The sequence below is a fragment of the Amaranthus tricolor genome, chromosome 4 (genome assembly GCF_026212465.1).
Source record: "Amaranthus tricolor cultivar Red isolate AtriRed21 chromosome 4, ASM2621246v1, whole genome shotgun sequence".
Lineage (NCBI taxonomy): Eukaryota > Viridiplantae > Streptophyta > Magnoliopsida > Caryophyllales > Amaranthaceae > Amaranthus > Amaranthus tricolor.
In genome coordinates this window covers 145,269-159,556 of record NC_080050.1, presented here as the reverse complement: position 1 = coordinate 159,556, position 14,288 = coordinate 145,269, and the positions used below count along the sequence as shown (strand labels likewise).

Genomic DNA, 14,288 nt, shown 5'->3' with positions numbered 1-14,288 from the left:
TGTTCGAAAATAAAAAAATTTCAACTTTGGTGTTCCCTAAAACTTAATTCTCTAAATAGTATTTTTATAGGTAAGGAGTTTTATTAAGCTAAAATATTTAATTTGGAAATCCTATCCTAACGATTAACATGTAACATAACTTACACTCCAAAACAAAAAAAAAAACCTATTTCAATTAGACTCTTCAAATTCTTAAAATCAAAATTCACAATTTCACTATGAAAAATATTAAAACCCTAAATACCTCTTAAGAAATCAATATTGTTCAATGACTAATTATCATTTGTATGTTGAATTACCATTCGTTATGATGTTTAATGGAAAAATTACCTAGAATAATAACCTTTTCATAATTTTCCTACAATAATTTCAACTATTGACTAACCGTGAATAATCCTGACTTTATGGGGTATTTGCCTACAGTAAACTTAAGTATTCGGATAACCTGTTATGGTAAGTAATTTACCAGAAAAGTAACTGAAAATTAATATAAAGTAAAAGAAAATTTTTAAAATTTACATAAAAAATTCTAAAATAATTTTAACATTTTTTATCTTTTATTTTAATTTACCTTTTTAAAAAAAATTAAACTTGCTATAGTAGGTCATCCGGTTACCCGAGTTTGCTCTAGGCAAATACCCCATAACGTTGGAATTATTCATGATTAATCAATAGGTGAAATTATTATAGGAAAATCGTTGGATTATTTTTTTAAGTTATTTTTCCATGTTTAATTAGATATATTGCTCTTTCCCTTCCTTTATTATTTTTTTAATTTGCTCATATTCATATTGTATGAATAAGAATATTAGTGAGTGAATTTTATAATCACAAATCTGTCAATCCGCTCTACGGTAAATAGTCGATGTTACTATGCTATTGTCAATAAGAACATTAAAATATGGTATGCTGATGCTGTTTCATATTTGTTAGTCAATTTGTCAATAAGAATATTACTACACTATGTTGATGTTTACTTTGTTAGTCAATTTATCAATTGACTTTGTTTTGCAATTCATCAATTGACAGTAAATGGTGACTACTACACTTTATTATTCATTTTTAGTGCACTCACAGTTTATTGTGATTGAAAGCAAACAAAGAAGGTAGTATTATTCACATCAAATTGCTATTGCACTTTATCAAAACTTATTAATTACATCAAATTTCTACTACACTTTATTATCCACAGTTTATTGGGATTTTTTGAATTTTTTTAACGCATATATTTGCTTGACAAAACAACATTATTCTCTTGCAGGTTTGGAATTCCAAAAAAAATGTAGCTTAGTAAAACTATTTTATTTATAAACATCATTTTGGGAATTAAATTTTAGGGTACACCAAAATTAGAATTTTTAAATTTTTCAACCTTAATAGGCAAATTACAGACAAAAATTGAAATGATATTCATTTATACAATTCACAATAAAATACATCAAGTTCCTTAAAAACTAAAAATATTTGATATTATCATTAAAAAAATTAATATTAAAAAAAACTCTTATTAAAAATAAATATCGAACGTAAAATTATGCAAATAAAAAAATATTGATGAAGAATAAGGAAATATACCTTGCACATTTAGAGAATTCTGAAATGTGTGTAAGCAATTGTAACGAAAAAAATGAAGAATTAACACAAGTTTATTATTTGTTTGTTTAGATAGTTGAAAACTGATTTCCGAATAATCTAAGACTCTAATAGAAAGAAAATTGTTTATTTTTGTGTGTGATTGTGCGTTCAACCCATAAACTTTTTTTCTAGGAGTTTTAAGTCTGAAGTTAACCATATAATGGTAATATTTTAGAAGTCAACAAATATCAAGTTTAAGAAATACTCGTATACACTTGTTGGCCACTACCATTTCAATAGGTTTAGTATAAGAGTTTATCAAGAAAATTTGTTTTTATGTTCAATAAACTATTAACAATTTGCAATCGAGAAAAGGCTCTTCTATTAAAAAAAAGTTGGATTCTAATTGTGATATTTTTATAATAATATTGTAATCAGTTGATTTCATGTTTGCATTTTACATTTTTACCGTTACAGCTGCATTATATGGTTTGTCCTAAAATCCATTAAAATTGCTCTATTTTAAATATATTTTTATTATAAATTTTTTAAAAATAATATATATATGTAATCGAATAAAAATACTAATTGTTTTTTGATAGCAACTTGTGCTATAAATCTTTAATAATTCTATAGGTAATCCGACTCTTGACACGTTGGATCGACCCCTCTCTTTGAGCACCTATAATTTCGTATGTATAAATGAAATTAGGTTTCCCTATCCATAAACATAAGTTAATTGACATGAAATTATGAGTATTTTTCAATGCAAGTAAGTTATGAGTATTAAATCTAGCAGTAGTAGAGAAGATATAATAAAAAAATACTTTTTGAAAATTAATATATTCTCTTAGATTTTCTTTAAATGTTGTATTTGATTTTTCAACACTATATGATGCAATTATGAATAGCTCACAATCCAATATCAAACAAGAAGAGCATAATTGTATCAAGACATTAGTCAAGCCCATTGAATCTACTTGTACTAAGCCTACTGAACTTGCTGATCATGGCTTGAGTGAAGGAGATCATCTTCAACTAGGACTAAGCATGAACATGGAATTAAGACAAAGACAAGAAGGAACACAAGGGAGCCTCCTAACAGCCATCAAGCAAAACAGGAACAGAGGCCTATTCCCAAGTCAACAAACAACAGAACAAGCAGAACACCAGCCTGTCTGCCAGCCTACCTTATGAGCTTTGGAACGCTCAGCCTGGTGCACGTATGAGCATGGAAACCCAAGGAATGGCATCTTTAGACATGAAATAATAAGCCAAGACTCAGAGGTAACACGGAGAGCCCTCACAGAGCCCACGAGAACAGCTGCAAGGTCGTGCGTTCGCCAGTGTATTGATAAGGGCTGATTAGTTGTATTTTATGTTCTGTTTTAATGTTTTTTGTATTACACGCGTTTTAATAATAGGCACGGAGTTTAGTTAAGTTTGTTAGGCTCCTAAAACTAGCCGTTAAAGCTCTATATAAAGGAGCAACCTCGTTGGATTTTTCAGTTCAGTTTTGATTAATGAATTTTCATTCAAAGTAATTGTGAGCAATTACATCCCTGAGTGTATTCATTGTGAGTGAAGCAAAGAGGGTATTCAGTCGTTTCCACGAGAGTTAAGAGAGTGAATCCTAACTTGAGTGTGAGGAAGAGGCCAGGGACTGAGTGAAGGTCCATTGTCTCCATCCACGATATAGAACCATTCTAAGGAATTGTTCTTGTCATCCTTCTGTTTCATACAAACAAAAGGTTGTTCGTGTTCTTCATTGTGACAAGAGTGTTCTTGTCATCGTTCTTGAAAGGAATAAGCGGGTTCTTGGATCAACCATCGCCATATTCGCATCACTATATATCAATCATTCTTATAATCTAACAATTAATACATTGTTAAATGAGATCTCGTTTGATTTTTCTTATTGTAAATTTTATTAATATTAACCTTCTATAATTTTTACTTAAGCACAATTAGAGATATTTAAGATTGAAATTTTACATTAGCACATATACTAAAACTAAATAGGACATTTAAAGATAATAAAAGAGAATAATATCTAATAAAACTTTAAAATAATAATTTTTTATCTTTGCTACTTATTGAAAAGGAGAAGATAATACTCTATTTTGAATTAGTAAAATGGTAAATTTGTTATTTAAATGGGCATAGTGGTAACTTTTTTACCTTTCTCAGACAAAAGCAGACAGTATGACACAGCCACAACCCACAACCCACAAGGCCACAACTCCTCCATCTTTAAAAAGGCAATACAACCAACCCACAAAAGAGTAACCGGGTAAGATTTAAATAAAAAAGAAAATAAAGTGTAAAAGAAGAGAAGAAGAAGGGTCCCACTTACTTACATGTCTCTCTCTCTCTCTCTCTCTCTCTCTAAACTGAAAGGCTCAATTCCCAAAGTCGTCTTGTCTTCTCTTCTCCATCTGATTCTCCCTCTCCTTGTTGTAGTCTCAGTTCCAGACTTCCTCCTCCTTCTCACCCGGTTTCATTTTCTCCCAAAAAATCCCTACTTTCGCTCTCTTCTTTCTCACGCCTTTCTCTAATTACCGGCGTTTTTCTTAACCCCAACTTAAGGTAAAATCTCCCATCTTTTTCTCTTTTTTATTTCGTCACATTTTAATGAACCCCCACTCCTTTTTTTTTTTTTTTTTTTTTTTTTTTTGTGATTTGTACTTCTATTTTATGTCTTTGTTAGGGTTCTCACTGCATAGTTTTATGTTGTTAAACTATGGGTTTTATATTCTTTCTTGTTAATTTTAGTGGATTATGTTTTCTTGTTTAAGATTAGATTGCATGGATTCTCCTTTTTTGGGTAGTATTTTGTTGCATTTTCGAATCTTTCTTGCCTTTTAAACGTCTCCATTTATTGTGATTCTTTTAGAGGATTAGGTTGCGAGTTGCGACTAAAGAAAGTATCTTTCATTTGGGTTAAAATGAGTGATATAGTTTTGGAAATTTTCACGGAAAAAGAACATACTTTTGTTAAATTGGACCTTATAAGATTCTTATTAGTATCAATTTATGTTTTCTGGGTGAACTTTTGGTTGTCTTTTTTATAATTCTATGCTTGTTAGTTGATATTGTTGATGTGATGGGTGAAATTATCATTTATTCGTAAAACCCTAAGTGTATTTTGACGCTGTGTAGTCGAGGTTACTCAAGAGATTCATGCTGTTGAGGAGTGTATGTGTGAATAAAATGCAAGCCTAACAAGTGGAGTTGTGTCGTGTGTGAAAGCCTAACAAGGGATTCGAAAGTTGGAGAATGCCCTTGTGAGTATTGATGTGTACGTGAGTGTCACTGGATTGTAAAGAAGGGTCTTAATTTACTTAAGATTTGCTTGATGTCAAAGGATATTGAAATATTCTTTTACCATATGTTGTCTAGACAAGAGATTGTAATTTCACAAGAGTAGCATGTCAATAACTTGGCCCTTTTCTGAAATGTTGATGGCCTAAGTGCAAATATAATATCTAACTTAAATATTATTTCACCATTCAATTATCCTTTTGTTGTTAAGTAATTTCTACCTATGTAGAGGCCCTGATAACAAATAATAATAAATTGAACATTTAGAACATGTAAAGTATGCAAATTTTTAACGATCAACATCGAATTTCACTAATTAGTATTATAAATTTATTGAATGTCTTAATATTTACCCTAAACAATCTATATTAGCATTTCTAACGAAAAACTCTGTCATGATAGCTTATACTTGTATCTACTAAAGCTTGTTTTTCTTTATATATAAAATTGAATTTATTAATTTAATGTTGGGCAAGATACAACCAGGTCAATAACTATCCAATCTTGCTAGAGGTGATTTTTCTTTCATTATGATAGTTGTGGAATGGTGGATAGAGTAAAGTAGAATGTGAGCCTTGTGTGGCTAGGGCTGATTATTGCTAGATGGGTTCGTTAGTATAGAAAATCTAGACTTTTTTGTGTTTTGTAGTTAAGCTATACTTATTTAGATGAGTTTTCCATGGGATTTAAGTAGTTTTTAGTCTAAATTACAGGAAGAGTTATAACAACAAATCCACCCTTAGTGTGTTATTTTGAGTTACCACTTCAAGTAAAAACGATTAAGGAAAGTCATCGAATGCTTGCTTGTATCCATAAAACATCCTCATATCGAATATGTAATTGATTAACAAGTACCTTTATTTTATTCTTCAATATTAGTTTTGGATGAATGAGCATGCAAAGAGGAGGCAAAGTTAGGGATGGATAGTCTTCATACCATCACACTAATTGAGAAGTTTTCTTTGTTTGGTTACGTCTACCGTATCATACCATTTTGACAAATTTTCTTTTATTGGGTTGTTTATTTTACGTTTCTATTTTTGTCAAGTTTTATACTACTTTAACCTATTTTTAAATTTTATCTACTTTATTTCTATTTCATCTATTCAATAATAAATGCTTAAATTTTAATTAACACAAAACAATATTTCATTACCTTAAGGCCAAATGTTACTAAGGGGATCTCAAGTCCCCCTTTGGAGGGGCTGTAGCTTTGGATGTTAATTTCATGCATTCTAAATTGAAAGAGTAGTGAAATAACATAAAAGAACAAAATGAAAGAGAGAAGTGGAAATGTTCGATTATTTACGATTCCCAAAACCAACTGATCAAACTTTGTCCCACATTCCTTCGTACTCTAAAATTCTTCACCAACCTTAGAGGCCTAATGTCTAAAAAGATTATTTCAAAACCTATCATGTTAACTAATATAAACATAAGATTTTAAATAAAATTATTGGGAGTGAATGAATAAATAAATCAAGTTTAAGAAGAATCAATATAATGGAGAGGGAAGAAGTGTAACATACTTTTTTGATGAAGAGATGGTAACAAGGTATCCTTCACACCATTGCATTTTTGTTTTATAGTGAAGAGGATGATTTTATAAGGACATCCAAACGTAGTATGGAGGGACTACCTTTTTAGTTCTAGTGTTGTTTATCATGTTGCAAATATGCAATATAAGTCTCGACGGTTGCAGTGATGTTTGCGGTGATGCAATTGTCATACCAATAAATATTTAGACAAATATCACATACTTTTATGTTGCAATTCTCCATTACATAGCTTTTGGAAATACTCCCTCCATCGATTCTTGATGTTCTCGTCCTGAACTAGAATATTTTTATCCTTATACTTGTACACTTTACTACATTTATGTCATTAATTTTTGCTTTTCTCCTCTTTGCCCTTTTGTAAATATCTTTTTCTCCTTTTCTAAAATCTAGTTTGTCAACCACCTATTTAAACGCCTTTGATTTCGCCTTGTGAACAAGTACTTTGTCTTGGTTTTAACTTCCTTATACTTGACTAAGTTTTCCATATTCTGGTATGCAAGACAACATTTTTTCTTTTCTTGATCACTGCCTTCACCTCCTTATTCCACCATGTTATATCCTTTCCTTACCACAATTGTGCGCCTTGATTTTCCTAAATTTTCCTTTGCAATTTGAGTGATGTAATTTGTATCTTTGTCACAATATCTTTCGCATCCGAAATCATCTCCCATTTAGCACATTATTCTTTTTTAATCTCATCATTTAATCTTAAGTTCCTTTTTGACTTATTTACTTTTGGTCTTGATTGAAGGCAAACATCTAGGATAAGTAGTTTGTATTGAGTGGCTAAAAACTCTTCTAGGATTTACAGTTTACACAACTACCTTTATCTATCATCATTGTCAAAAAGTAGTCAATTTAGGTTGCGTTTTCTCTAGTTCTATCTCTTTTCTTAAACCATGTGTTAGCAACCAAAAATTGTATGAGTGCAAAATTCAAAATGTTCTCTCCTCCTACATTAGTTCCATAGCTTAAACCTCTAGGGTCACTTTCATAGCCATTGCGACATACGCCTACGTGCCATTCAAATCACCTTAGATATGGGAGCTTTTCATTTATTGGTATGTTTTGCACCATATCATCGATATCCTCCCAAATTTCCTTTTATTTGATTCCTCTATCTCCATTTGCGATGTATAGACACTTTTGATGATCTCTTTACCATATACAATTGTCACTCTTGTAATCTTATTATTCTTATTGCATACTACATCCTTTAATGTTTGTTCATCCATGATAACGCCAACTTCATTCCAATTTCTATCTTGTCTTGAGCACTTTCTTTACTATCGTTTTGGCCTTGTCTCTCTAGCTCATTTTTATATCTTGTAGACATAAAGTCTTAATTTTTCTCATTTCTGTGATATTCACCAGCTCTAGTCAAGCTACTAATGTTCCAGAATCCCAATATTAGCCTAATACTTTTGATTTTCCTTAACCTCCTATGCTTTAGCTTTATATGCCCTTGCTTATTTGACGCCACACTCGGACCACACCACGCTCAAACAATGTGGCACGTCACTTTTGTACGATGACCTAGCAATCTTTGCATACATTCAGGTCAAAAAGTGCAGTACACTCGACAATCTGGCGTATCGTATTTGTACGACGACCTAGAAACCTTTGCATACTTTTAACTACACTCAGGCCGAAGAAGTGCAGTGTGTCGCTGGCTTGGGGACACCTCCATGAGAATTGATTTTTGATTTATGATCATAGGATATGACTAAGTTTTACCAAGCTGTTTGTCACCAACCTATCATTCACCCTCTCCCTTTATCCGGACTTGGGACTGACAATAAGAGACAAGCACTCTGAGTTGTATCACTCTATTAGCACATCGACCAAAATCACATTTTGCACTATGATGGTTATCTTACAAAGATGAATTAGGAATGAAGTTCCTGGTAGTGAAGCTGGATTTTTGCTTTGTTGGTGGATACTGTTTGTCTTTTCGTACAACTGTTGAAAATAATTCACACAAGGAGAAAGAGAGAGTGATAGGAAGGAGAAAGATACAGATCAGAGAGAAAAATAGCAGAGAGTGCTTATGAGGCCAAAGTTTGCTTTGTTGGTGGGTAGTTTTAGCCTTTTCAAGCACTATTAATGATGCACAATTCACCATTCGCACTTTCAAAGAATTACTGAAGAAGGGAGAAGAAAGAGAGAGCAAGAGGATGGGGATAAAGAAAACAATTAATCTTCAATGTGCAAGCTTTAAGTACTCATAGTTTTCTTTTGCATCTTTTCTTTTTTTTTTCTTTTGGTATATTTTATTTTGGGGTATTGTTGCTAGGGATTTGTAAGTTAGACAAGTGTTCTTTAGACTTATAATGTCTATTTCGGTGAACATATTTTAGTACTCACTAAGTCACTAGAAATAACTTGTTCAAATGAAAAACATTAAATTCTCAATGTTCTTTTTTTTTTTGTAAGAATTAAATTTTTTATTTAATACTCATAACATATTAGATAAAAAACTAATATTTAATTTTAGAAAATGTGTTTACCAAGGGTTAGTCGAAAACAATCTCTTTGTTTGCCTTATCCTTACCGAGGATAAGGCTGCAAACTTCCGACCCCTTAAACTCCACCGTAGGTGAGATCCACTTAATGGCATTAGGACCGCGGAGGGAATGGGGGTTTAGTGGTGTCAATTGGCATCACTTAGATTTTTTATAACAAAAAAATAATACTTAAGAGAAATTGTCTTAGTAATTGTCTTATAGTGACATCCTTTTATATTTCTTCATTTAAATATCTTAGATTTATAGGTCTGTTGCATTTTTTTACTTAATTCAATTGTTCAAACAAGATTTTGTTATTGTTTTTTTTGGTTTAGATTTTATTTTTATGGTGTTTTCAAAAAATATTAAGGCTTTTATGTTATTTGATAATGATAGCATTACTATCTAAATTAGATGATGGAAATTGTAATGATTAGATAATAGTAAAATATAGTTATTTTAATGGTGGATTTTGTGCTTTTGTTTGTAGATTGTAGAAGATTGTTTAACATTGGTTGATCATTTAGTATATTAATTAGTTGGTCATTTGGAATGACTTTTATGACTTTTTTGAATGTAATTGTATTTCAAAATTTGGCAAATGATGATATTATGCGCTGTTTTCTTAACATGAATATTCGCCGTGGACAATTGCATTAATCAAACGTTGAATGTAATTTTTTTTTCTTTGTTGTATGTATTTTATATATTTAAATTATCGACATCACTTAATTTTTTTTTTCTGGATCTACCCCCGCATTGGGGTAATGTATAGTAATATTTTTTTGCTCATTTTCATTTGTTTGTGTCCAAATCTGAAACATTATCTCCGCACCAATGATTTCAAGCATTGTCGAGGTAATCACCCAGACATGTGTCAGACACTAACACCCGAATCTGTCTCGGTGACATAAATTTATCTATGAACTGTCAACAGACGTCCACAGTAGTCTGCCTGCCACAAGCTGTTTGACAACTGAGGAAGCTCTATTTTTTTTTTTGGAAGGTTGCTTGGTTTTGTGAATCAGTTGTTAAAAAAATATTGCTCCTGCAATCAAAAGCCAGTTTGCCTGTGTTTCAGTTTGCTTCTTAGGATGGATTTTGGATTTTTTGGGGGCTTCTACCATGAATATTATTGTAGTTTTCCTTTCATTTTATGTTTAGAAATTCACCGCATGCCATTTCTTTCTGCTTTGTCTATGTTTCATTCATTTCTTGTTATTATTTTTATCCCCCACTCTCCCTAGGCTTTGTTGCGTTGATCTGAAAACTTTGTAGTCAAGAAGTACTATAATACTATTCTATAGTTAATAATTAAATTTGATGCAATTGCTTCTAATTGGACCTAAAACAGCAACAACAAAAGTCCCCAGTGGTCGGATTATCTGCTTTCACTTGACCTGTAGGGCTGTAGAGATATGAGATGTTACTATGCAATATACACTATGTGTTGACTGATCTTGTTTATTGTTTTATTTCTGCAGGAAGAAATGGCATGCTCAGTTTTATGGTAGATCATTTTTACGATACTCTTCAGGCGCTGTTTTTTTAGTTGCGCATGACTAGACATGGGTTCAGCATGTTGTGTAGCTGCAAGAAATACAACTGCTCCCAACATAAGTAGAAATGGAGAATCTCATAGGCATGGCAGATATTCTCCATCTTGGAGCTTTAGATGGGACAATCACAGACGTGTGGCTGGCGAAATTGAAAATCTTACTTGTGAATCTGGGGAAAGAACAAGTATAGATGCTAGAGTAGAGTTGAAAGATATAGGTTCAGAGAGGGGCATCGGTAGCCCTTTGTATAATCTTGGTACTCCCATCTCACAAAAGTCACCTTCTTATGACGTTAGCACAACGTACATGTCTCCTTCAGGTATTTTTCAAAATGGCTTTCATAGGTTTTTATTGGATTTCATGGTAGTTTCTCTATTATTTTGAAACAGAAATATCTTTTTTGGCGCGGCCACTACTTGCCACTCATCAACATGATCTTTTTTCGTCTTTTTGTATATGTTAATCTATTTGGGACCTGTCAAAATTTTGACTAGACCAAACATTGACCGAAAATCCGGGATATTAGTGGGTCGTGACTTGGAAAGTTTTTCTGTAACCCGAAAATGACCTGATCCTAGAATTGTGGAAAAAATTAGGTCAAACCGACCGAAACCAAACCCGACAATTTTGACTCCTTCCACGCATCATTTCAATTATTGTCATTATTTTCAGTTCCACGTCATAATGTTTAGTCAAGGCCCACTATATTTCTAGTCAATTAATGATAAAAAATATATTTTTTAAAATCCTTTACCTGTTGTGTTGACCCCAACCCGGCTCAAAGCCAGCAAGATCCGACCCGGAATTGGCCCGACTCGAAGTGACCTGACCCGCAACCCGCCTGCATGTCTATCAAAACTGGTCTTGTATGCAATTTCTCCAGTTTTTTTAGTTAATATTTGTTGTTTCGTTGGATTTCAAGGAAAATAATCACTTCAAAAACAATTATTTCGGTTTGAGGTGACATGTTAATTAAGAAAAAAAAAAAGTTTTGGAACTCTTGAACCGTCATTTTGGTTGCACAAATGATCTTTATTTTGATGCTTAACACCCGTTTGGTTAGTGGTACTAAATGATGGTAATGAAAATGATTTATAGTGTAAAATTTCATCAAAAGTTCTATGAGATTTCCATGGTGATGAAATTTGATCACAAAAGTTTTTTTGTTTACAAATTTCCATTACTACCTAATACCACATCTCCCAATGGTAATGCATTGGAATGAATTTTATGAAGAAAATGAGATGATTGAAGTTGGACAAGCATGGCCATCAAGGTATCCAAGAGATTTTTCAACCAAAATTACTCTAGTCTTCATTCCCATTACCATTGTTTATTACCACTTATCAAACGGGCCGTAGAGTACTTTATGGAACACTTAGGCTCCATCAGTTGTTAAATTCTATTGTAATTTGTAATGACAATGATTTGTTGTTTTTTTGCTCGCTTGAGACTTGCTGATTATCTCTGGAGTCTGTGGTGAGTTTGTTATGTCTTTGGGTTACTAGAAACTCTGACAGCTGTCTTATGATTGATGATTACAACTGAACCTCTGCCGTCACAAAATTTCGATTCAGGATATTATTAATATGTTCTCTGCTAAGCTACACATTTTCTCAATGCTGTCAATTAATGATTCTTTTGAGTATATATGGATGCTTAATTTGATTTACATGTCTTCTGCATTAACTTATGCTTTCTTTTTTTTGTTTTTGGCATTTCAGAGGCATCCATAACAAGCAATCTGTTTACAAAGGTTAGCTTACAAGCAGTCCCACATAGTTCTTTGTAGGATTTGCATGGCTTGTTCCATTGTGTTTGGTTTTTTATTTTGCATTTTGCATGACGTGGTGGTCACATTTTTTAACAGATGAATGCTGTAGAAGTTCCCGAAACTTCTGTTCCAGTGACACTTAAATATTCCACGCTGTCGTGTTCATCTTTCTCTACACCAGGTGAACCGTTGTGTTCACAGCGTCAGTTACTTCCTGCCAGCTCAACCCCATCAAGGCGAGCTCGGCGTTCACCTGGACACCAGCTCTTTAGGCAGATTTCGGATAGTAGAATCCTGGGTTTGAAGTCCCCAAATAGCAATTCAGTCTCAGAAGGAAGACCTTCATTTGTGCTCTCCACATTTAGCAATGACCTAGCTGGTGGGTCTTCTGATGGATGGTCATTGCGCACATTTTCTGAACTTGTTGCTTCGTCTCAGCGAGAAAGATGGTCTTTTGACAGTGAACGTTTTGGCTCTGGACGCCACAAGATTAGTGGATCAAGCAGCAGGTTTTCTTATTCCCCTTCTCTTGATCTTCAAACATGTGAGGCGTGCTTAAAGGTCTTGGCAGAATTTTCAGTTGCTGCTGTTCTAACATGTGGTCATGTATATCACGCTGAGTGCTTGGAACCTATGACTACAGAAGCTGAAAAATACGACCCTGTTTGCCCAATTTGCACAGTTGGGCAGAAACAAACCTTTAAAATGTCTAGAAAAGCGTCAAGGGCAGAGGCAGAGCTAAAAATGAAATTCCAGAAAATATCAAGAAATCGAGTTATAGATAGCTATCTAGATGGTGAGGTTGATAACTCCGAACGCCAGAAAATTACAGGGAAAGGGAAGTTACCCAAAATGGAGCTGAGCACAAGTTCAAAGATTGCATTTACCAAACCTTTCTTGAAGCGGCATTTTTCTCTTGGCTCAAAGCTCATCAAATCTGGTTCTGAGCACCAGTCCAGTAAAAAGAAAGGATTTTGGGCAAGATATCGCAGAGATTGACTTTCCAATCCTTAAGTTAGATACGGTGAGGATAACTGCACTCCTGAAAAGCAGATTTATCTTTTCCCTGCTTGGTTACTTTGTTTTTTGCTAAACTCTAATTTTGTTGCAGTAACTCTGAATGTACCACTATGTTGAAAGACGTAAAATGTTGCAAGTCCAAGCCTCCATGATGTACCATAGTAGAATGGAGCGTACTGAAAGAAGCAGAATTGTTGCGCCGAAAGTTAGGTTTCTTACATCACAGTTGAAGGGGAAAAGTAAAGAAAACTGAATTGTAATTGGGAATTCGCCTAGTATGTTTCTACTTTACTTTGTAAGATCTAATTATTGGAGTCTGACTGAAGATCCTCTTAACTAGTGATTAGTGAGTAGTGAGAACCAAGAGAACAATATTGGTTGTAATTTGCTATTGCTGTATACACCGCATGTTTTTTTGTTGGCGGTTTCCTTCACTTAGAGTGAAGTTGATTATGTTAAATGCTCAGGTCTTTGGCTGATTTTCTAGCATCACAGTTTGGTTACTATTCAAAACTTATTCATTACTCGGTACAATTTATATTGCTATTCGTGTTCATTTTTCCAAAACCCGGCTTAGAGGATATAGCAAAAGTATAATAATTCAAAACTCAAGAATTCATAAGGTTCTTCAAGAATCACGAGGTTTTGAAAATCATTAGATTGAGCTTGATTTATCCAAAACCCAATTGCTCAAACAAGAAAATGACGTACTGATAGTCTGATATACTGATAGTGATTGATATCTCATCAAACTATAGTGATTGTGTTGTATCACAATAAAGGATTTCAATGGATCATGGACAGGACCTGCACATGTGGTTCTTAAACTTTTGGACTTGTCGGACTAGGGTCAAGTCTGGAACCTTTTAAAATTGATGGATCCAAATCTGGGTTTCGAACAAATACCCAGACCCATTTCTATAAACTAACATGCGAAAAACTAAGACCCTAATCAATCCACAGATCTGAA

General features: G+C 33.1%; 1 protein-coding gene across 1 annotated transcript; it reads left to right on the top strand.

Annotated features, from left to right (window-relative positions):
- The first annotated feature begins 3,866 nt into the window (after nucleotides 1-3,866).
- On the top strand, nucleotides 3,867-13,778 carry LOC130811424 (uncharacterized). The gene is made up of 5 exons (XM_057677744.1): nucleotides 3,867-4,164; nucleotides 10,450-10,843; nucleotides 12,249-12,280; nucleotides 12,395-13,322; nucleotides 13,410-13,778. Exons 2-4 carry the CDS (start codon nucleotides 10,534-10,536, stop codon nucleotides 13,295-13,297), a joined length of 1,245 nt encoding a protein of 414 aa, XP_057533727.1. The 5' UTR covers nucleotides 3,867-4,164; nucleotides 10,450-10,533; the 3' UTR covers nucleotides 13,298-13,322; nucleotides 13,410-13,778.
- Nucleotides 13,779-14,288: the final 510 nt, after the last annotated feature.